General features: G+C 38.6%; 1 protein-coding gene across 1 annotated transcript; it reads left to right on the top strand.

Annotated features, from left to right (window-relative positions):
* Nucleotides 1-18,222: 18,222 nt before the first annotated feature.
* LOC131681144 (uncharacterized protein K02A2.6-like) lies at nt 18,223-21,657 on the top strand. Its single transcript, XM_058961856.1, has 3 exons — nt 18,223-20,163; nt 20,283-21,167; nt 21,559-21,657. Exons 1-3 carry the CDS (start codon nt 18,223-18,225, stop codon nt 21,655-21,657), a joined length of 2,925 nt encoding a protein of 974 aa, XP_058817839.1.
* The last annotated feature ends 4,108 nt before the right edge of the window (nt 21,658-25,765 follow it).

Raw genomic sequence — 25,765 nt, 5'->3', positions numbered from 1 at the left:
GCGACCTTTAACCGCAGAAGAAGCTATAGTGGAGGGGAAACTATTTGTCTCTGGGTTTTGAAAGCCATTCGGCAGCACCCGGGATTTGGTGGTAGAGGATCGAGGTCTGGGGATATTCAAAAGAAATTGAAGCCGTATACAAAAAAAGGCTTCGGGGAAACATGCGTAATTTCGTGAACGATTGCGTAGTTCCGGTCACGAAGATATGACTCATGCTTTAAACTGAGGACTCCAAAGATCTGATTTTTCACTTTGTTCTGGATCGTGGAAGAGGCAGGAGTGGTTTAGTTTTTTTCTCGCGCCTCGGTGTGGTTTTATAGGTAAAAGATAAAAATCGTGAGATTCTCTATATCAGTTTTGCCAGTAATTAGTTTTCCCTTCCCAGTTCTAACTCGTACAAGTTAAGTGGCTTCCCGCATATCGAAGCAGTGGTTTAGAGTCGGTATTCCCGAATTAAGGTAAGGTGCAAATGGTGGCCAGTGCAGTGCGTGCCCTAATTCCAACTTGTCGTTGGATGCGTGTTTTTCGTGCAGGTTTGAAGCTGCAGCATCCCGTCACACCGATCATCATCCGTCATAAACCGCTTCTGACCCCGCCATCTAGCTACAAAGTTCCCGGTGAACCATCCGGAAGAGCGACGACCGTCAAATTCGCGCTAGCTAGGGAGCAGCGTCGTTGCCAGCATACGTCCAGCTGCTGGGCACCGACTATCGATCAACCCACGTGGGAAACATGTAATGCAGTGACCTCCATCAGGTCAGACTCTGCCAGCAAACGACCGGGCAAATCGTTTGTGGCAACCGGATCAGCATCTCCAGCGGACTGGATCTTCAAGCGACCCACGTAAAACCATGGTAGTGTGAGTACTCATTTCCTTTTTTTGACATGCGCATGATCAATTTTGTTTAAACCCGCAAATACCGGTTCAGTGAGCTAAGTGACAGCGTTTTCGTGACAAGCTCAAAAAGCCCGGGTTCGAAACCCGATTATCAATTTTTTTGTTCGGCAGTTTTATTTTTCCCACCCCGTGAAAATCCTAGGTCAGCGATGAAATCGCTGTATTACACGCAAACGCGCCGACTGTATATGCACGCACCGTAAGTTGAGCCACTCATTTTCGGATGGACACCACGTTAGGTAGTTAGATTTTTGATATGCTTTGGGAAGGGAGAGAGACAGGATAGGCAGTGACCATGTTGGTTAGCGCGCTGCGAGGAAATTAGTTAGCAAGTTGGAAGGCCTGGGTTCGAGACCCGAAATGTGAAATAAATATTTTTTTTATAAGCGAATTATGAGTTGAAGTGATTAAACAGTTTTTTTGCAGTAAACTATTTTTTTGGTATTTTCTGGTGTAGGTAGTTTCACGATTTTCGGTCGTTTCCGTTTTTTTGCGAGCAGAGTTGACTCCTTTTTCCTTCGACTCCACCTTTCCTAAATCGGCCACGATTGGGGACCTTGTGTTTGAGTAGATCTTTGCCCGTGATGATAAAAAGCGTTAGAGCTAATCAATTATACCGGTCTGCGGCCTTCTTTGTATACTGTTTTGATCTCTAGCGAATGTTTTCAGACTGGTAATCAAGGTACCTGAGTCCAGTTGGACCATTCTGGAGCCAGAACTCAGAAACAAATGGTACCCGCCCGTAGGAGGGGTCTCAATAGCTGGGCAAACCGAACAAGGCGAATGGTCTCCTTCGGGAGTGGCGCTGAAGCCATCCGCTAAATATTGATTTAGGCTCCGGCTCCAACTGTCTCAGGTTACAGTATCCCGTGGTATTTTTGAGATACTGGCGCATTTTATAATGTTAACCTGAAAAACTCGCTTCGTAGCTCGGCGGCAGTTGGAATTTGTTTCGAATGTCGAAGTACAAAGCGTATGAACAGACGAGGAGAAGGTCTGTCTGCTTTGCTGTTTGTGTTTGTGGTTGAGTTGAATGTAATGGCTCCGTAATGATAGTGTCTTAGGCTTAGGGCCGATTTCTTCACCCTCGCTTAACTTTTAAATCAGTTTCACCAGTACGTTTAAACCTGGCTTGGGCGCTAAGCGAGAGTGAAGAAGTCGGCACTTGGAGAATTTAGAATGCAGCTCATTTATAGTTTAGTCATGGTCTACAATTATTGCCAAATAAGAGGGTGTTTATTGTTCTTTTTGGGGTTTCGCAGTTTATGTCGTCGTTGTTAAGAGTTTCGTACCAGTTTATATCTAACAGCGTACTAACGATGCTGTCCTAGTCAGCGCTTCTAAAATCGTTAGACGATAGAGTTTATAATGTCTTCGAAGTTCACTCCTAGGCTACAACCGAGCACAAAATGTGAGTACATATGATGCACATTAGGGTGGGACAAAAAATAGATTTCAGCTCCGAGCAACTTTTTGGGTACCATTTGGGTCCTAGGACATCTGTGCAAATTCTTGACTCGATCCCTGAAACTATGTTTTTGCGCCCGCTGTTTGGGGTTTGCATGGGATTTTATATGGGAAAACTAACTTTCACAAAGTGATTCCTCCAGGGGTCGCCCGTTGCTTCCTAAAGGTAAACCGTTGTGTGGCTTTTGTAGGAAGTTTGACAAGGAAACAAGGTCTCGAAAACTACGAAACGATCTGATGCTTGAGAGAAGGGTTATTAAGCTGAAACCAATTGACGCTCTGACGATTGATAAAATATTCATTTTTTCTAGCACCACTGCTGTTGGTTGTCCAATTGTATGTAATTTTGTTTTGATCTTCTCTTAATGTGTCTAAATCATTTATCTATAGGGGAGACTGAGGAGACTTGATCCCCGGGGAGACTTGATCCCATCATTGTAACTCAAAGGCGGATCAGAATACATTAATCGAATATACTATAAAGTTGCGTAGTTTTATCTAAACATAAATTTCATTAACACAGAAAAAAGAAATTGGACTTTTGTGTAACCGAATTTTTACCGATTTAAAAAAAAGTCTCAGAAGAACTGAAGAAGATTTATTTTTCAAATTTTCAAACTTTTATAAAATTGATAAAATCACCCACTACATACTCTACTTTTGCATACAGAATTACAGGATAATGTCAATTATATGAATACGTTATGATTGAGCTGATTCTTTTGTTCAAATATATTTTTACTAAAGTTTGCTGAAATAGATGCTATGGGTTCACTTGATCCCTTCAAATTCGTGGAGATTTGATCCCCTTCGCCATACTTCATATACACCACTGAAAATAACCAAATTTACACCAGAACAATTGAAGTCATTGTTGTCATAAAAACGTGTTTAATCCACCTAACAGTGTGATGAGACATTTCTTGTAACTCTTATCACTCTTCGGATATTATATCGTTTGAGAACATTTAGAGCTTGATGCTTCGCGATGTTTTTGATAACACATACTACATGGGATAGTGGCAGGACTCAGAGAATCGCTCAAATCAGCATAGGACAACATCAGTGCTAGAAATCTCAAACCAAATCAATGTAAAAGCGAAAAAATGGCCCATAAAATAGACATACCAACGAATTATTGTTAATGCTCTGTTAATAAAATATCTATATTGTGGTGGGAAAACTAAATTTTCCTAAAGGGGTTATATATTGTACTGAGCCAAAAAAATCGAATTTTTTTTTGAATCGATTTGAAGTTTATACTTTACTCAAATTTCCAACGCGACTGAGAACTAAGAAATCAACGCTTTTTCTTGAAAAGGGCGATACTAGCAGTGATACCATTCAAAGAAAATCAACAGTGAATATTTCCAGACTTGGTTTTATTTCCTATTTAAGAACTGTTGTGTTTTTTACATCCTAGATTGCATGATTCAGTGATCGAAACCCAAAACTTCATAAAGTATTTGAAATTATTAAATTTAAATTTGTTTTTGCTATTGAAATTGACAGTACAGTTTTTACAGTAATTACCGTTTTACACCACCGATTTCGTCCGGGTTTTTTTTTAATAGCGATCATTGTTGCTATTTACAGCTGGTATCAGCTTGACAATCCTAAAAAATACGAAAAAACAGTTTCGCCTCTAAACTGCTAGCAAAAAAAGTATCGCTCTGTTTGCTTGCATGGAGCGTGGAGGGCGAAACTTTAAATAAACAAACAAAAATACAGTTTCGCCCGTTGTATTTTTTGCTGTAGTTTAAGAAAGCAATGTCGTAGAATCAAAATTTTTAGGTTAATTTGTTGCGTTTCAAAGCCCTCATTCGCATGTATGAAAAAAGTCCTATGTTTACATTTGTAAGTACCGCCCTTTTCACAAAAAAGCGTTGAAATGAAATCGCAGCTCCTGATATCACGCTATCTCTGAAGTGCATGCGTGCATAGTTTCAAATTTTACTTCGACATCGACTTTTTCTAAAGGTGACTTCCCAGTAGTATCCTTGATTTGAATTATTATCGCTAATCCTAATGCCAAAAAACAAATAAAAACCTCACGAAAATGAACCGTTTGGGAAAATCATCATCATTACTGGAATTTTCATTTTCACGAAACTTTTCGATAACCTTCCGTCACTTGCGTTAATGCACTGGGTGCACAGTGCTCTGAAAATCTAGCGAAATCGTCTTAGGGCACCAGCGGGTCTGTAAAGAATACTAAAAATTAATTTCTATTCCATAATTTTCAGTTCAGCAATTCGAGAGATCGTGCTCACCGCAATCCATGAAAAATACTACGTTGTGAAACGATGGTCACTATTTATTAAAAAATCACGGTTAAATAAAAAATAAAACAATTAAAAAATTTCAAATAGTTTATAATTTTCACAAACTTATGAGGAAAAATTGTTCAATAAACATTCGTAATATTGTGTAGGAAAAAAGCTGAAAATTTCAGTATTTTCTCTATCTGCAACATATTAACCCCTAAGTATACCAATTAATTGGTATACGAATTGGAATAGGTTCGCCAAATTTTGGAAGAAGTCTATAAAATAACCCCTTGAAAGCTACCTAAAAATTGTTGTAGTTCGATGCAATAAAAAAATCATATTTGGCAATTCAAGTATTTGGCTATTTGGGTATTTGGCTGATAAAATTGGGGTGGCAATGTATTATAATAGATATTCAGCATTCGAAGAAGTTTCTTGTGAACGACTGTAGAACGACTTAGTTTCTACTTACTTGAAGTCAGCGGCGTAGCCAGAAATTCGGTTTGGTGAAAATCGATCTTACTGTCCAAACGGCATAATTCCGAAACCATAATTTTTGAAGTTTTAAAATTATGCAGACTTATTTTCCAGAAAATAGTAACAAGGTTCGTGTCTTTAGCGAATTTGTTGCGACTTTATTGTAGTCATGAATATTAACCTGAGAAAATTCACCATAAATACTTCTTGGACGATATACCGTCAAAATTATTTTATCAAATGATGCGCTGTTTAACGTTTGTAAAACTCATTGAAAATACTAAACCTCCGGAATTGGCGGTTTCAAAATGATGCTATCTTGACCTTAAATTTCTGTTTTTAAACATTTGACCTATACATATAATTGGTCATACAACAAAAATCAAATGCTCATCAAAATCGATCAGGACCTGCTAGAGTCGAATGGAAATCGTCATTTTTCATAAATTTCTCTCTACATTCGGAAAGTGTTATCCTCGTTATTAATCATAATACGTTTTCGTCTCAACTCGACGCATTCCCAAAAAAACCTGTCTTAATCCACCTAGTGGTGCAATTGTGCTTGTCTCATTTGTCCAGACTACGATTTCATGGCTGGTTATGTTCAATACAATGGTGGAAATGAATATTTAATGTTCAGCACGATTTGCACATACATACAACGGATCGACAGCCACGATCTTGAGATACTATGTGATACTGAAACATCGCTTGAAACCAGCGGTGGATCATGGAGAAAGATCCGGGAGATCCGGGTCCTGCCGAAAATTTTCAACTTGTTAAGAAATTTTAAACTAGTTTTAATTTTAAAGCAGCAACCCCTCACTGCATACTCCCTCCGGGCCGGTATGATTGACGATTTTTAGAGTGATTGCATAACCTTTCTATATGATAAAGGCAAAAATGTACCAAAGTCCAAAAAAGTCAATTTTTGTCAAACATCTCAATGTTTCATGCATTTTAAAGTCATTTGGCATCAAAAACACAAATTTGATTTTGAAAATTTTTCATTTCAGTTTATATGGGAATTTGCTGTGTGATTGCACTCTTCAACTCGCAGCTCCGGAACCGGAAGTCCAATCAATAAAAAATTCAAAAGCAGCCGATGGGAAGGTTATACTTTTCATTTGAGACTAACTTTGTGCAAATCGGTTCAGCCATCTCTGAGAAACAGAGGTCATATTTTTTTCCACATACACACATACACACATACATACACACAGACATTTTCCGATCTCGACGAACTCAGTCGATTGGCATATGACACACGGCTCTCCGGGTCGGGATTAGATTGACGAATTTTTGGTGAGCAGTTCTATGTTTCATATACATTAAATCAATTTTAACTTCGCTTCCTATTAAATAAAGACCCTTATTGCAGTACATCTCTACAAAAACGAGATCAATTTGAAAATAAATCCGAGGATTATGATTGATTACAGAACTCTGGAATTTTCTATTGGAATGTTTTTAGGCAGGAATTTGATATTGGTGCTATTAGACAACTGTGAAATCAAGACCAATATATCAGTTACATATCAGGAGGACCCCATTCCAACAATTTATCAAAAGTCCTCATGATGTTTAAAACAACAGGTTATTAAACTATCGGATCAGATAATTGTTATTGTAATATTGAATTAAATCAGTCTGCATCAATAAATTTTCAACTTCAATTCAATATTTTTTGGGTGTGGTGGGGGGGGAGGGGGGGTTGTATGGTGTTAAACCCCAAAACCTTCTCTTGGCTACGCCGTTGGTTGGAGTTATTTATTTCGCTTCTCATTTTCCGATATGTTTCAGATCGATCCGATGGTTATAAAAATTGCAGTCAGAAGGTTCGCACAAATGAACATTTTTGCACTGATAAGTTATCAAGTTCCTTCCAGACAACTTGGATGTGTTCGGTGATTATTTCTAGCGGTTGTAGATACAAAAATGAAATACAAAATTCGTTTTATCGAAATAATGTTTGGCTTATTTCAATGGATTATTACTATATTGAACAATAAATAGGCGACAAAGAGTAATCAACAAACAACAAGCCATAACTTTTAAAGTATTCAAAATAGATATTTAAAGTCTTTGGTAAAGTTATACGCAAAAGTAAGAGCTACAAATTTGCTGAAGACATTATTTCGATATAATCACTTCCAAGAAAATTTGTGAAAATATCTCACTCATAGGGGGATTAATCAGCAAAAGCACAATACCAAAAGAAAGGGCATATTGCCTCCATTATATTCTCCGAAGATGCTATTGACCGAAAATAAGCCGTTTTGGCGTTAATAATAGATTACATGTTTTTGGTCATATTTCTGGCTATGGGAAATGATAAAAATCTTTCGTCCGCATATAATGTTCAATATCTCTTTTGATAATAGTCCGATTTCCACAATCTATAGCTTGTTCGAAAGGTATTCGTTAAAGCTATCTAAAACATATAAATTGTTAATCTATATTGTTAATTTCGGCAGACAATTAAAAAAACTGCAAAAAACGCCATTTTTACGCATTCAATCATTCATATCTTGGAAACTAAACATCAGAATCAAAAACAAATTAATAGCGTTCATACTGTTTTTTAGTTCTTTCATTTTAAATTGGTTTGGATAAGATCGGTTCAGCCATTGCTGAGAAACACGAATGAGAATTTGTCCGTTACATACACACACACACACACACACACACAGACACACACACACACACACACACACACAGACATTGTCCCAAATCGTCGAGCTGAGTCGATTGGTATATAAGACTCGGCCCTCCGGGCCTCGGAAAAAATCTTGAAAGTTTGAGCGAATTCTATACATTTCTTTTATAAGAAATGTAAAAATGTCAAAAATGAACGCTTCATCGTAAAGAAACATAACTGTAATTGTTTACTACAGTATACGTAGCAACCATTCATCCCACATTTGACGTTCCTCAACCATAATAAAGACAGCTTTCAAATAATTGCACGGAGATTTGTGGGAATTCGTAAAAAAATCAGGTGAGATATAACAATATCCAATCATAACAATTTAATCAATACTACAATCCATTTATAAAATTGAATGGGGTAATGTACCCGTTTTTGCTCTATTAAGAAGGGTACCACATTATTACTACAATAATTTTATTATTTCAGCTTCTTTGATTTGCTATTAAGGTCCATTTTTTATTTCGATTATAGAGGTTTTAACGTTAAGGTCATTCGCCTCTTATTAAGAAGCAATATAACATAAAATTGTGTTGAGAATGGTGAAAATCTTCTGTTTGAGCGCAGCAAAATCTCTAATCGAGTACCCCCATTACCGCAATACCATTTGAGACAATGCGTTGAGCAAAGATGGCAGACGCTGCTCTAACCAAAGGCTTCAGATGGGTAGGATGATAGTAGAAACAGGGCAAAAATAGGCTTATTACCCTACATCCTCTTTTAAACACGTTTTCATAAAGGAATCAAGTGTCCCCAAATTAGGGATCGAGTTTCCACTAATCTAAGAATTTTCCATTTTTTTGTTGTTTTCCAGAAATGCTCATAGCTATGAGCATTTCTGGAAAACAACAAAAAAATGGAAAATTCTTAGATTAGTGGAGACTCGATCCCTAATTTGGGGACAGTATAATATTTCTATGTAATTTTATTATGATTATTAGTCATCCCTAGAAACAATATAAAACTACAAAAAAATACATAGTTTTTTATCATTCCACGGAGTTGGACTGAAAAATAAAAAAGGGGATCAAGTCTCCTCAGTCTCCCCTACTGTTTGGCCACTTCGCAAGAGTTTTGAGGGATAAATTGAGTCTTCTTTTGTACATAATAAGAGGAAGTTAGGGATTTTGTATATAGTTCGACCGTCAGCAGCGGAGATGCTATGAAAAGTAAAATTTTCATTAGTCTTCAGGGCATCATTTGGTTTTTGCTTAATAATTTTTTCCACAGGCATCAAATCGTTTCGTGGTCTTCTGGACTTTGTTTCCTTGACGGATTTCCTATAAAAATCAGGCATCTATTTGTTTTTGGAGGGTAACGGGCGACTCTTGGAGGAGTTGATTTGTGAAGGACGTTTTCCCCATACGGAGTCCCATGTAAACTTTGGACCGTGGGCGCAAAAGTGTAGTTTCACCGATCGAACTAGGAATTTGCAGAGTTGTTCTGTGAGCCGAGTGGGACCAGGAAAGTTGCTCGGAGCGAAATTTTATTTTTTTCATATAACCATGTCCCACTCTAATGCACATGCTGGACGGAGACGGAGCAGTTGAACAATATGAAACGTAATTCCTGGCACTTACAAATTAGAGGTCCAAACTACGTCCAATGACTAATAATTCGCCTGATGACATTATTCATTTGCCGAAGAGCGGCGTTTATGTAGCTGTTCAGAATGCAGTGGTTCTTGGTGATAAGCGGAGATCTTTGGATATACGATCCTAGAAAGGTATTATTCAACAATATCAGTCGGCGGCGATCGACGCTATGTAAGAAACGGAGGAGAGATGTGCGGTAGACATCAAATGCTGAACCACATCTGACGAGACAGGGTACGAACAAAGAACTATCCGATAATGAAATTAGGTCACCCACGCTCCGGTAGTAAATCTCGATGATATTGAAGGATGCATAAGGTGTGGCTAGCATGGCTACTTGTATGTTGATCGGATCAGGGTCATCCTAGAGACGACGCTTCTGGGTGGTTGAGAAGTACCGCGATTTGACTGGACTGGAGTACACACGGAAACCTTTAGAAACTTACATACTGAAAGCTATTTTGAATCCACTGCATTTGAGGTGACGTCATGTTGTATAAAATGCCAAAGAATGTCAAATGTACCATCGAGTTGATGAATTTTGGAATAAATAATTATTCAATTTGCAAAATTATGGGCAGTATACCTCTGCCTGGAAAACTGTAGGCCACTTTTCCATTGAAATCGCTTCTTTAATTCTTGGTCCGTTGACGCCCGAGCCAGTCAGCTCACCCATTTTAGAACCATCTGTATAGAATGACACTGTACCTTGAGGTGGTATGGGATCTTCTACATGACATATCTGACGATCCACTATGTGGAGTTCATATGAGATATCGAAGATCGGTTTAGCCTCAATTTTATCTTGAGCTGCAGTCAAGACAGGGTTTAGTTTGAGTTCCTTTATTATACTCAGGTGAACATTTAATCGTGGTGTGGCGATGGTCGTCTAGGACCAGTAAGCCAATCTCGGTTTTACCCCCTAAGTGTTTCCGAAGAGTTTATTGCACGCCCCCAGTGCTGTTGTTGGTTTATTAACGGCTTATGTCAGGTGCGAGTTCCATTTCAGCTTTTAGGCTGTGTCAAGTCTTTACCTGTTTTTGGAATAAATATTACCCTAGCTTCTCTCCAACTTATAGGTGTGTGCCCAAGAATAAGACTGGATCTCAGTTTTTTATTAGGTCCGGAAGAATTATGTCTGACGATTTTTGTAGAAATATTGAAAGAATGTTATCAGGGCCGGGGGATTTGTAGTGTTCGAAGGTATTGATAGCCCATTTAATTAGAGGTCCTGTTAGGTCAATCACAATCTGTCGAATTCTCGTCTTTCGCAACCGACCCAGGAAAGTGGGTGTTCATTAGAATATCCAATGTTTCACTGTTGCCAATTGTGAGAGAACTATCGCCTTTTTTCCAGGGCTTGGATTGTGAAGCTTCAAATGAACGAATATAGCGATTTCCCCCTTGCAAGAGAGCACTCATTCTCATGCGTAAATGAGAACCTATGCCTGACGCAAACAGCTAAACGTGAGAAAGCTGAGTACTTGAATGAACTTACCCTCCCGGCGAGAGGAAATCCATGCCTTCCCCAAAACAGATGCATGACGAAAGAAGCATTCTCAAAACTGAAAAGTTGCGTCTCTCTTGCATCGAATCTGCGCTGTCCGATGACACTCTTCATGAATACACTTGCACGTTGAACTGGTATACGACGAATGCTTCATTATCGTTAGTTTATAATGAGAATGAGGCATGCTGCTTCACGCCTTACTACACGGGATGAAGCAAACATTTTTTTACCACTTTGACTGGTGAAAATACGGGAATGAAAAGCGTTCGTCATATAGGTAATTATCATTTACGTACAAGAGCAGTATTTTGTCGCGTCCGGGCGATACAGGAAGCGGTAGAAGCATTGGACCTTCGCATTGGTGGCATTACCATAGACAAACCGTTTACGAACTCAGATGCCACATTTACACCTGCCTCCCCGCTGAGTGCAAAGGCCATCGTGCGTTCGCCATCACGCTTTCGATCCGAAATCTTGCATAGGGCATTTGTAGAAAATATAATGAATAAAGGAACCTGGTGCCGGTGCCATTAAGAACGTGGGGATGGTTGAGTCCCTCTCGATTTCTCAGAAAATGGTAAGATTTTTTGACTGTCGTAGATATTCGTGGAAGCGCTATTCTGAAACATTAATTTTTACATTCTACAGTTTTTTAGTAAGGAGATACGTGTTTCATTTTTATGCTATGCTCAAAACAAAAATTAATGGCAAAATCGTGATTAAAGTAGCAAATAAAAGTGAAAAAAATAACAAGTGTTATGGAAAACTCATGGTTCCTATTTTATGAAATGATTTTTGTTTTGGGTGAAAACGCAGATATTTTCAAAACGTTTACCACTTTTATGCTAAATGAGCGTACGAAGCTTCAAAGGCTCGCATCGGCGCACTTGACTGCACGCCACAGCAAAGATAATGCACAATACCCAAATCGGCAGCAACTTTTTAACACATTCTTTCTGCTTCTTAAGGATATATAAGTCAACATGATTCCATTACAAACAAAATTAAAAAATCTGAATGCTCTGAATTGCCTCCTAGGGAGGTCCGAATTAATCCTACATCGTAAAAGGATGGAAAAACGTACAGTTTTGCAAATCGTCGCCTAGCGCTGGCATGGATTGGTACAAATCAATTTTTTGGCTCTGAAATGTAGCTGAGGTTTCAAACTAACAGTTAGAACCTTTGACCAATAAACACATCTATCCACCTGAAAGGACGATTTGATTAGGTAAGTCCGAATAGCCCCGGGTTCCCCTACGGATCGGCGGGATTTTTTTTAAATAATGAGTTTATATTATTTAGAAAACATATGTAATGCGTTATATGAATTACCAATACAATGAAAACCCAATTTTATCAAACCCCAATTTGCTCCCGACTTTGTCAGCCTAATGAAAAGGCGTTTGATGGACTTTAGCAGACGAACCAAGTCAAATCCGAGTAAATCCTTTCGAGCACTTTTTTTATCATATACAAAACATGCAAAAACAAAAACATTTTTTTTAAATTTTACGCAGGGAAACTCCCTTTAAGAAATTCCTACTAAATAATAAGAAAGGATAATGAGACCATGTTTAGGGACTAAAGAAAACATATTTTAACAGCTTTGGGCTATTAAAAAGAAAGAATAAATATGTACCGATTTTGTCAATTTCCCCATAACGTACACCAGGGGGCTGATACAAACGGGTCACTGTAAACATTCATTGTGTAATATAATCTGTTCTAGCATTTGAACCAGAAAAAATATGTAAAATATAGCTTAAATTATGCTTTATATCCACGAAAAAACAAATTCATAGGATTCTTTTCAAAAAAAAAATATTTAATTTATTTTAAAGTTGAATAAATGAATTATTTTGTAAGTTGAGAGTTCGTGCATACAAAGAGCTTGAGAATCTAGAAAGGTTTTAATGGCTATACGATTCAATCCTAGATAGTTGAATTTTCGATTGAAATTACACTGTCAGATAAATGGTAAATAAACGTTAGAGATGGCGAGTCTTTGTACCAGAGGGATTCAGCTTTTTTAGATTTGGTGGGCGAAGAGATTGAGTTATGTTAGAGCAGTTTCAGTTTTGATTTGTTTTCCAAATGTTGCGAAGCTAATCTATAAAGATTCTTGGTAGTAAAGCCAAAAGTAAATAATTTGACATACATTTTAGTCTTCATAGAACATGCATCAATCGTTTTTTTGTTAAATTTGGGAAAATCTAACTCAATTTTTAAAATCTGGCATAATGAAAGGTTTGTCATTTTAAGCATAAGCATAAGAGATCACCCGTAGTTGCTACTCCGTTATTGGTAAGAACCAAATTTGGTTGCAAAATGTTCATTGGAACAACATGCTTGGGAATAACATGATGAGCCACATTGTACAATCTATATTGATCCCTGCATGCTGATCAATACCGACGCCGGCCACGTCCTTAATGAAGGTTTGTCATTTTGTCTAGAAATTGCAAACAAGGAGCCATACACTAATTACGTAAGGGAATATGGGGGGAGGGGGAGTTTCAAAATATCTTACGAATTCTTATCTAAGGGGGAGGGAGGGTTTGTCCTTCCTTACGTAATATCATAAAACAAGTATGAAAAATGAAATCAATAAGAAAAATATTATTTTCATAAGAAACGGGTACTATTTCTTATTTCTGCCATGAACATGTATATTACACAAAACGAGCATATATTGTACTTCATGATCAAGGAAGGGCGGACCTCTAATTAAAGTATTTTCCGGCAGGATATGATTCCTAAATTAATCACCTTGCATAGAATGTTTCCAGTTCGGTATAATGACCTAATTCAGCCTAATGAACCATTCGACGTAATTGCCCATTCGGCCTAATGGTCCATTCGGCCTAAAGGTCCATTCGGCCTAATGAATAGTTCGGCCAAATGGCTTTGGGGCCATTCATAAATTACGTAGCTAGATCGTTACATAACTTGTTTTCACCGAAAAAAATACTGGGAATTTGTTGCATAATATGGCGAAATTTGTGACAATACATGGGGGGAGTCAATTCTGGGCAATTTTTGCGTTACTTAATTTATGAATGGTATCTTTCGGCCTAGTGACCACTTCAGCCTAATGGCATTCGGCCGAACGACTTTCGGCCTACCGGCTTTCGGCCTAATGATCCAGCACCCACTAAAATTTATTAAATGATTTTGGTTATTAATCGAATAAGATATATCTAACCTAAAGATTGCTTACCGAAGCTTATTAGTCAAAGTGGAAAATTCGGGGTTTGATAGATTAAAATTCATTGGCGAATTGCACGCTCTTGAAAAAAGTTACATTTTCAATATCACCGTCAACCGTCCGATTGGTTCAATAGATATTGCTCCGTCATAATGTACACCATGAGACAATTTTGTTTTTAAAACGCTCTCGGAGATCCACGGTCACTTACTCAATTTGAAATAGTTGGCAATGAAAATTAATGAACATATTGCATAAATGTTGCATTAAAATATGTAAATTGGCTGAACATTCTAGCACTCTGAATCGTCAGAAAAAGCATACTTTAAGTCCTATCTCATTCCTCCCCCTACTACAACTATAACAATTGAGACTTCAATTGTGATCAGCGACCTAAAATTACCCGATATTACCCAAGTAAAGTTATATGTGTACATACAGGTTCAAAATCAGGGATAAAATCGCTTGCGAAATGTACCCCTTGCGAATAACAATCTGATGGATGTTTTCTGCTAGACCATCGCAATCTCATGAAAATGGGAGAGAACTGAGCTGTATAGTAGGCCTCTCTTATCGGCAAAAATTTTCTCTGAATGATGTTGCTTCACGGCTCAATAGCGCCTGCGAAGCATTGCACAGGAATATATATTCATCATATATACACATTCACGAAGGTAAAAAAAATTAAAGGGTTGTGTACAGGACACGACCACGGTGACATTAAAAATGTAGCTTTTTTCAAGAGCGTGCAAATAAATTTTATCTAGGGACCATTCATAAATTACGTAACGCAAAAATTGCCCAAAATTGACCCCCCCCTCCCCCTATGTAACAAATTGTCACAAATTTTTCCATCCCCCCTCCCCTGTTACGTAACAAATTCCAAGAAAAATTTTTTTTCTTCGATGAAAACATGTTACGTAACGATCTAGTTAACACCCCCTTCCCCCTGTGTCACAACTTGTCGTACCCCCTCCCCCCCCCCCTAAAAGCGTTACGTAATTTATGAATGGTCCCCTATCACACATATCGAGTCACGTTCTTGTTCACTCGCCTGTTTTCATATGTTACAATTTGCTATATACCCTCCCCATTAAAACATAATTTATTGAAGGTCAATTAACTATAATCTATTATTACAATTAATCAAGTATCTCACTAGGTGATTGGCATTATTTGGCTGATCCATCTAGTAAAAATAGGCTGGTCTGTCCAGAAAATATATTCAAAAGAAAAGTTCCATATTGAGACTGTGATGAGGAAGCCCACGCCCGCCAACGGAAATATACAGATTCTCCATGAAATATGAAATTTCATTTTCCATTTAAATTTTCAATAACGTACTAATGAACTTAAGTAAACAATCTTAAGGTTAAGTATTTCTTGATCGATTAGTGGTTGAACAAATGAAATTATTTGATAAATTACATTGTTATACAACGTTCGCACTACCAGTTAAAACGGGTTTTTATGCTATCTTGGTGACATTTTTCTTGTTGCTAATTATTAAAACGTGTTATAACTCTGTAGTGTAAACATTGTATTATTAAACCAATTCTGCAGCGTTTTTATGTTATATAGGTGTTTTATGTGGTAATAGGACTGACAATTATATCTTCAGTACAGCGGTTTGTTTCATAATTTAAAACAGATTTATTTTAAAATTTAAATTAGTATACCCAACCGTTCTATTTGTTGTATACTTTAAAACGCAATTAGAACTGTGTTTTAAATACATAGGGTAGGACAGATATTCTGACTGGATAAACTGGGAAAACAATTTTAAGTCCAGTAACGCTTAAGACATGGCTTGAATTTGAATCGAAAAAGAACACCCGCTTAAACTGCTGCTGGGACGGTAAGTTCTGAAATTAGAAAACAAAAAGTTCTGCTGGGAATGCAATTACACTCAGATTTTTCACGCAGGGGATACAGGCCGTGTAAATGAAAACCGCGTAAATTTAAAAGAAAACGCGTTAATGAAAACCGCGTAAATTTCAAAATCCGCGTAAAAAAACCTGAGTGTACTCCCCTATATAAATACTACGCTGCTGAACAGTGCAATAACTACAGAAGCACGTTGTCAGATGCCTTACTCATAAAAAACATATAACCGAAATATGAAACATGAAAACCAATAGGCTCTTTACCCTACGCAGCTACAAAGCGCCGTAAACATGGATTAACAAGTTACAACGCACACGCATGCATAAAAATAAATATATTTTTTTCAAACGCAACACTCGCAGCACACACCGTATTGAATTAAATCCAAACCACCCCACCCACCCACTTTGCAAATCATTCTGTGACACCGTGCTGGTACCCGAAAAATCCGCACACGGCCACCGCTGCCAAAAATGCATAGCGTCTACCGCTTAGTGTAGTGCCCAGACGTTGCAGCCATGATCTTACCCGTTCGACATAAGAACAAAAACTGATTCAAACGGGTACGCGTCACCTCTATTTATAAACTAACCGTATATGGTTTAGTCACTTAGGTGCGAGTGTGTGCGAATGCCAACGTTACCGAAAATCGATAGCGCTTATTGCATCGCCCGGAGACAATGTTGCTCTTATGGGATAAGAGCAACAACTGATTTAAACGGACATGCGTTGCTTCTATTTATGACTTTTCGTGTTTCATCGAGCAACTAAGCTGCCCTCTTTTGACGGCTGTGTCTGAGAAATCTGCCTCACGAATGGTAATATTCCCGTTTTTCGCGAACTTTTTAATTTTACCAATTTCCAAAAGTCTGCTTTTATTGGGGAGATATTAAATTATTACCAATATTTAAGTTAGATGTTTCTGAATCGGTTGGTGTATGAATGATTAAAATCCATCTAGTAATATCGGAGTTATAAGCGTGCAAACCTTACATAGTTTCGTTACATGGGAGATAGTTTAGATTTTAGAATGACACCTAGCCCCAGATAGTGGAGTAAGACATTTTTAATGTCAAAATAGCCGAATACAGACTACACACGATGGGTGGTTTTGAGAGCAGTGGTAAGCATGCATACACTCGTGAGTGTTTGAGAGAATGAACTAAGCCTGCTTCTATTCAGTGCTTCGATTTCCAAGCCCTGCTTTTTTCACTTGTCCTAGGCCATTTGTGTGATCCTTTGCTAAGGCTTTTTGCAGGCGAACTGCCTCTGGAAAGTTTTCGATGTTCTCACAAAACTCGCGCATTGATAGTATCTTAGCCTTTCTCAACTCAGTATTGTATTTGGTAAGAGCGGTCCTGTAGTTTGACCAGTTACCAGTAATCTTCGCTTTATTTGAAAGGCGCCTGGCTTCCTTCCTAAGTGTTGCTAGATTTTCGTTCCACCAAGGAACATCACGACATACAGACCTCGTTACAAGAGGACAACTGTCATTATAGGCGGTTATGATCCTCCTTTGTATGTTGTTTGCCGCATTATCCAGATCTGCCGGAGATTGGAACTTACTCTCAGTTTTTTCGACTGTTCCAGGTGTGAGCGGAATACATACCAATTTGTTTTCCTTATTTCCCTGTGCTTTTGCATTGTCAGTTTACTGGCTTCTATGGCGAACATCATGTGTCTATGATCCGACAGATTAGGTTCGTCCGAAACGTGCCAACTCTTGATCTTTTCCGTTATTCCGTTGAGCGCTGCATAACGTGAGGTCCAGTACTTCGCTCCTAACTGCGGTCATAAATGTAGGTACAGCTGCGGTTATAAATGTAGGTCCCTTATTACATACATTGACATCATTTAACGATAGGTATTGCTCACCTCTGGTATTTATATCCGTGCTCCTCCATATTGCATGATGTGTGTTACATTGATATCTGGCAACAGGGGAAGAGCAGAAATAAAAAACTAGTTTGGCAAATGGACGCCGTTTTATTTCGTTAAAAATAAAGTCCCGTACCGAATATATTCATCACGGTAACATTTGGCGACGAGGATAAACCGCAACTGCCAAGTCAATTAATAAACAAGTGATTAAATTCGGAGCGTAGACATTGATCGAATTCGTGAAAGTAAATAATAATAAACCGGTAAATCCCGGAACAGTGCGCGAAACGGGTCAAGAGAATCCGTCGGAAGATTAAACATGGATGGCTTGGCAGGATCAGGGGTTCCAAAATTCGATCCCAGTGACACATCTACCGTGTCAAGTCGCTGGAAGAAATGGAAGCGGTCGTTTGAAATCTTTCTCGAAGTCAATAATGTTACTGTCGCAGCCAGAAAAAGGTCGTACTTACTGCACTACGCAGGAACTGAAGTGCAGGACATTTACTTCAATCTAAAAGGAGATGCAGATTTAGTAGTTCCAGATGGGTCCGATGTTTACAAAGCGGCAGTGAAGCTATTGGATGATTACTTTTTACCATTGAAATGTTTGCCTCGCGAACGGCACATTTTCAGAAATTTGGAACAAGCACCAGACGAGTCTATTGAAAAATTTACTCTACGCTTGCAAGAGCAGGGTCAACTTTGCGAATATGGCGAGTGGCTAGAAGTAGCCATCCAGGAACAGATATTTGAAAAAGGTTTTTCAGACGAGATGCGGGCCAAAATCTTGACTAAAGGCGACATGACTCTAGCACAGACGGTGGAGTTAGGCCGTTCACTAGAAACTATTGCGAAACACAAGAAGAATCTTCAGAAATGCGAGGAAGTCCGTCGAGTTTCCACCAGTGCACGCGGAGAGTGCTTTCGTTGCGGCAGAAGTGGCCACTACGCCAACGACGAAGATTGTCCTGCCAGAGACAAGAGATGTGAAAAGTGTCATCTAGTGGGACATTTCAAAAGGTGTTGTAAAACCAAACCGAAGGAACATGCTGCGCGAAAAGGCTCACGACTGTTACAGCAGCCGAAAGGTAAAGTTAGACAAATCAACAGTGATGATTCTACCTGCGACGAACTTGCGGAAGGTTCTAATGACGATGATGGTGAAAGCATAAATTATATCTTTGCTACTAACCCCGATACAAACGATACAGTAACTTGTAAAGTTAGGTGTGTGAAACTGGATTGGCTTGTGGATTCGGGAGCCAGCGTGAATGTAATAAGTGAAGCAGCATGGGAATATTTAAAATCGCATAAGGTTAAGGTCGAACGACAGACCCGTCAGGTATCGAAGAAGCTTTTGACGTATGGTAACCATTGTTTGACGGTGAAAGGTATGTTTACCGCCACGATATCGACCAAGGAAACATTAATCAATGATCAAGTATACGTAGTCAAGGAAAATGGTGCGAACTTGCTGGGACGCAAGGCAGCAACTGGACTGAATATCTTGAAGATCGACACGTCGATTTGTTCTATTCGACATCATGAAGCGGCGATTGGGAAGGTGAAAGGGGTATTGGTTGCCATCGAAATTGATCCAAAGATAAATCCGATTCAGCATACGCAATGCAGAATTCCAATACCACTTCAATCAAAAGTAGAACAAGAGATACAAAAACTGCTGCGCCAAGACATAATTGAACCTGCTCCACTTGACTCGCCATGGATCTCAAGACTTGTTGTTAGACCGAAGGCAGGTAACAAAGACGAAGTGAGGCTTTGTGTGGATATGCGGGATGCAAATAGGGCGATCGTACCTCAGCATCATCCGTTGCCGATATTCGACAATATAATTCCGCATCTGAACAACTGCAAAATCTTTTCAAAGATTGACCTCAACAAAGCATTCCACCAGGTCGAGATGACAGAAAGCTCCAGAGCAATAACGACCTTCGCGACTCATAATGGTTATTTCCGTTACAAGCGCTTGAATTTTGGCATGTGTTGCGCATCGGAAATTTTCCAAAGTGTAATCGACCGAATTTTGATTGGAATTCCCAGAGTGAAAGTATTTATTGATGATATCTTAATTTTTGGATCTACTATGAAAGAACATGATCGAACACTGACCGCAGTACTGAATCGGTTGAAGGAAAATGGATTGACTATCAATGAAAGCAAGTGCAAATATAGACGGGATCAAGTCAAATTTATGGGGCACCAACTGACTGCCGAAGGAATCAGTCCAGCCGACGATAAGGTACAAACCATTCGTAATTTCCTACAACGGTTGAGGAACTGCGAAGCTTCCTAGGGCTAACCAATTACCTCGGAAAATTTGTTCCTGATTTATCAACATTAACCGCACCACTTCGAGAGCTGCTACACAACAATGTTCGTTTCAACTGGAAACCGAATCACTCTGCTGCTTTTGAACGAATTAAAAGAGAACTGGCCGATCCTCGCAATCTGGGGTATTATTCGCCAGATGACGAAACAATTTTAATAACGGACGCCAGTCCAGTTGGACTCGGTGCAGTACTGCTGCAGGAACGTGCAGGAAAGAAACGAGTGATATGCTACATTAGTAAAGGTTTGTCCACTGCGGAAAAAGCGTACGCTCAAAATGAACGAGAGGCGCTGGCACTAGTGTGGGCTACAGAGAAACTGGAAGCATATTTGAGAGGGTTGGAATTTTTGTTAGTCACCGATCACGAGCCTCTAAAAGTCATATTTGGATCAAAACGAAAGCAATGTTCGCGCATAGAGCGGTGGGCATTGAGATTGCAGTCGTTCAGGTACAAGATTGTCCACGTTTCCGGAAAAGCAAACATCGCAAATCCATTATCACGATTGCTGAGCTTTATGGAGTGCACCACCTACGATACGTATGGGGAAGAAATGCTGCTTCTTGTCCGCGATGCTGCGAAACCTACTGCACTCGACATGCCGGAATTGCTGGAACACACTCTGAATGATACAGAATTGGCATCGATAAAGGAAGCATTGAACATCGGTCGTTGGAGCGAAAAATTGAAGGCTTATCTTCCATTCAAAGATGAGCTTACGGTAGTTGGTGACATCATTATGAGAGGTGAAAGAATTGTCATTCCGATAAGTTTGCGTCAACGTGTATTGAAGCTGGCGCACATTGGCCATCCTGGCATTGAAAGGACGAAACAGCGGTTGCGAGCCAAGGTCTGGTGGCCACACATCGACAAAGATACAGAAAAATCAGTTAAAACTTGCCTTGATTGCCAAGTGGTAAGTAATGTGACGCGTCCGGAGCCGATGTGCATAAGGGAATTGCCAAACCAACCATGGGACACGTTAGCGATGGACATGTTAGGACCTCTTCCATCTGGAGAATCGATTCTGGTTCTGATTGATTTATACAGTCGCTTTAGAATTACCGAAGTTGTGATGAAGACAACAACAGAGGATATCATCGAAAAACTGAAGCAAAATTTTCTCAGGATGGGAATTCCCGCCATCTTAATATCAGACAACGCAAGAAACTTCTCTAGTCAGAAGATGCAAAACTTTTGCACAGAATTTGGAATTCAACTAAAACATACAACACCATATTGGCCTCAAGCCAACGGCGAAGTGGAGAGACAGAACCGCTCCATTCTAAAAGCTCTAAGAATTGCAGAGGTCAACGGCACTGACTGGAAGGACGATCTACAAGAAGCAAACTATGTCTATTCAATCATACAACATCCAGCTACTGGTCGTACCCCAGCTGAATTAGTTCGTCGCCGTTATGACACATAAAAAATAAAGAAAAATATCTGGTTATTGGCGTGAAAACTGTAAGCGCGCGTCATCGATTGTATGTCCGACACACAAACTCGGTCGTTTTAGGTACTTAGATAGGGCTTATTTTATACCGTTTAAAGTGAAATTAAATCAGCATAATAACCCGCGCAAATATTTATTGCATTAGAGTCAGCATTTCATTCAATTGTTAGTGGAGAAAAAGTAATTCATAGTTGTCGTTTCATTGCTTATTATACTATCATATTCATTTTATAGTAATTTTCGTTCACCTGCCGCCTGAAAAAAAATCAATTAGAACTAAGTAACACTCCCGACAGTCGGCTGTCCGGAGTTAAAGTTACATTTTTTACAAACCGAGCATTTCCGAATTAATTCAACAAACGATAACTCTATTAAATTCTCGGCAGCCGGCTGCCCAGAGCAACAAACAAACGATAATACTTCCGAAAGTTGCATAGATCGTATCACTTATCAAGGTGAATCCAGATTTATGTAAGATTTTACCCCACCCTACTAACAAAAACTCCTTCCCGTGACAAACGTGGAGATGCAGAGGTATACACGGTCTCCATAACAACGTTTGCTACACTAACATTCCTTTCCTTCCCCGATGACTGTAAGGACGTGGCCGGCGCCGTTATTGGCATTTGAAAGTATAGAACTCTCGAAACTTGCACATTGAGGATGGATAGCTACTCCCAGGCCCCATTCGTTGATTCTCTGTGCAATTTCGCTTGTTCTGGCCAATCACGGAGTAGCAACTACGAATCGTACGGTCATCATGCTCATGCTCATGCTCAAAACAAAACCTGCTCTGTGGATTGAAAAAGCAAAAAGAAATGTTTGCATGTTTAGTTGGTGATTTATTTATTTATTTATTTATTTATTTATTTTTAGGTCCTCTATACCGCTTTTAAAGTACTCTTCGGTGTTCTATTAGGCAGACTGCACCCGTTTTCTACTACCGAAGCGAACGATTTCGAGCAGGATGATCAATGTTGGTCCAGTTTTTTATCTAACGACACTTCCTCGGATAATACAACCCATGGACTCATTATCGCTTTGTGAATTTTAATGCACTGTAGGATTCAGTGAAACAAAACGAACTGTGGAAGATAAATGCTTGAACACAGCTTCCCGACAAGACTGATAAGCTGATTCGTATGACGCTGGATGCGTTAAAATGAAGTATGAAAATCGCTAAAATAGCTACACAGCCACCTAATATTCCAATAAGGTGCGGTGTAGTAAATATGGGGGGGGTATTACGTGGATGATTCATTCACGGGGACTCGAAGGTTTTCTTTGTCGGTAATCTCCATATGCACTCAACATGCTCGCATATAAATTGAGAAAGAATAAAATCGATCTAACCTTTCTTAAGTACATAGAAATAAATAGGAAATGGGTGATTTTGTCAAAACCTTTCTAACACGCTATAGATTGTCAAAATCTGTTCACGAGCGGCGGAGATATTAAACATTATGTATTTCTATTCCTCGCTTACCAATTTCTAAAAACAAAAATTAGACCGTTACATACAGAATATTGCATTACTGGTGTTTTGGGGATAAAAGTAAACCGCTTTTGAATATCGGGTATGAAAACACATCTACGTGATTCAAGAAATTCGATCCTGAAAACATTTTGTGAATTACATAAATAATAAATAAACTATTTCTTAAAAATCTATATGTAAGTTCACGTCAAAGACAAAATAATGTGTAATTTCACTTCTTAGTGAATTTTTTTTCTAGAGTTCATGTATTTATCCCTTGGACTAGGCGTTTCATTGAGCCGTGAGGTAGATGTTGGATGGTATATTAATTCACAGATCGTCTATTTATCAACCTAGTAGTAAGATAATAAATTTCTCATATAGTTATACTAGTGGCATCGTCAAGTGTAATTGTATTTTGGAATCCCAGAATTCTAGCGAAAATCTGACTTCTTTTGAAAAATTTATGTTGTACTGGTCATGGCTCAGAAATTCCTAGTTGCACTATTAATAATAAGGATGTAATGAATCAATATATCGCGTAATATACCTATAAACATAAAGTCACGGCACTAGCTATCATTTGCGAATCCTCACGCGACCCCCCCCCCCCCCCCCCCCCCCGTCTTACTCTCTCTTCCCTCCATCGTGTTCGTGACAACTGTCACGACTCACATCTAGATCGCTATTTCTCTATCCATTTCTAAGTTGTGTGATAAGATTTTTTGCTTATCTGAAATATTCATTAATGTCGAAGCTAATTTTATTTGTTCGATATAATTGTGAAGGATTAAGAAGTAGTATTTTTGTCTGGTGTAACCCTATAAATAGCTTTTACATTTTAGTGTAGAAGAGAGCGCAAACAAGTTTAATATTACATCCTACTTGGCAAGGAAAATATTTGAAGTTCAGAGAAAATTCGCAAAATGTTTGTATTATGAGAAAACTGTAACTATTTTCAAATATTACTTTTAAGATGAAGGGATAATTTTTCGAAACGTTGCACTATGGGTAGGCAGGTGACCAAAAATCGAAACACTAAAATTAAGGAAATGGCTATCTCAGAAAAATAATTGACTTATGTGGGCACTATGAATGTTTAAAGATGACAATTTTGAAAAGAAGCTTGCCACGTGCGTTATTTAAGTTCATAGTATCTCAATAAAATTTCGAATAAAACACATGTTCAAATATGTTATGTGAAAACTAGGAACTCCTTTTTTGCGATGGTATTATTGAAAATGCATATTCAATGTATTGGTATGAAAGCCCAAAAATATCCACGAATTAGATCCGGAAAAAGAAGCCTCCAAAAGACCACACTATCGATAGGGGACGTATGAATATCACTATAAATCTGAATGGGTTAGTTTATTGGTGTTTGCCTTTCATCGTTTTACGCTTTTCTGTCTTCGTCACTGAAACTCGCTGATTCAACTTAGGAGTGTAATAGGGCAAGTGTTATAATACATGTTTGTCAATAAAAAATAGATTTCAGGGTATGGCGAAATTATTTAATCAAATAGAAAGCAATATTCCACAATTTTTCTGTGCTAAATAAACCCATATTTTTTAAAACATCGTACAAGCATTCACCCCATAGTACTCCGCAAATCGCCAGATTGGCATTAGCTTGCAATAATGTCACCCTGATAGTATTTCCTGCAGGTACACACCAGGTACGGAATGCCACGTAGACTGATTGTTAGCGCCCCGGCCCGGCGGCAAGATTATGTGCAAATTGCAGGAGATGGCAAATATTGCCTACCGATCAAAATGTACGGATGCAATATGTTTACTGATAGATTCAATCATTTGCACTGAATGAATCTTTTCATTTCTGTTCCCGTGTATTGTGACGAGATAATCGTATTGTTACTGTTTAATGATGCTCAAAATGCTACAGTAGCATTGTCGGTACTATTAATTTGATAGTTGAAGGTAAATAGAGCTTCCAAGGTAATCAATGGTTCGAATGTAACCAGTAATTATGCTTGGGTTAACCCTGAACAGCTGGATTAGTATACTTCAGAAGATATAATTGGAATATCAATAATGTTATTACTATTCACGTTCACCTCAGGTAAAGTTATATTGATGATTAGACAACTAATCGTGAAAAATCGATGGAAACCCAGTTCCAGAAAACATACGAAATATCCGTTTTCGTACTCAAAATTAATAGCATCTAAACCGTTAACTTTAGAAGTATAGTTAGTTCGGAGAAGTTGTTGCCGCAATGATTACGCAACCACAAGAGTATATCGTTCAGTGATTAATTCACCTATATGTGGTAAATTGCCTTTCAAAAATCATGTGAATCTAGCGCCCTGAGTTCTGTGACCAGAGTCTAGTGTTCTGAACCCAGAGGCCAGAGTCAAGAGTTCAAATAATCAGAGTCCTGAGTTCAGAGTAGAGAGCAGAGTTACAAATATTCGAATTAATTGAATGAAAATTGATCATATTCAGCCACATTCATTTACAATATTCAGTGACGCAGCTGAAAACGTCAAACGAACAAACCGCTCATTCATCCATGCAGGTTTTCATTCGTCTCCGATTATTGCACTAAGCGAACGTG

Source organism: Topomyia yanbarensis, chromosome 2 (genome assembly GCF_030247195.1).
Source record: "Topomyia yanbarensis strain Yona2022 chromosome 2, ASM3024719v1, whole genome shotgun sequence".
In the NCBI taxonomy this organism is placed as follows: Eukaryota; Metazoa; Arthropoda; class Insecta; order Diptera; family Culicidae; genus Topomyia; species Topomyia yanbarensis.
This window is presented reverse-complemented; position numbering and strand designations above follow the sequence as displayed.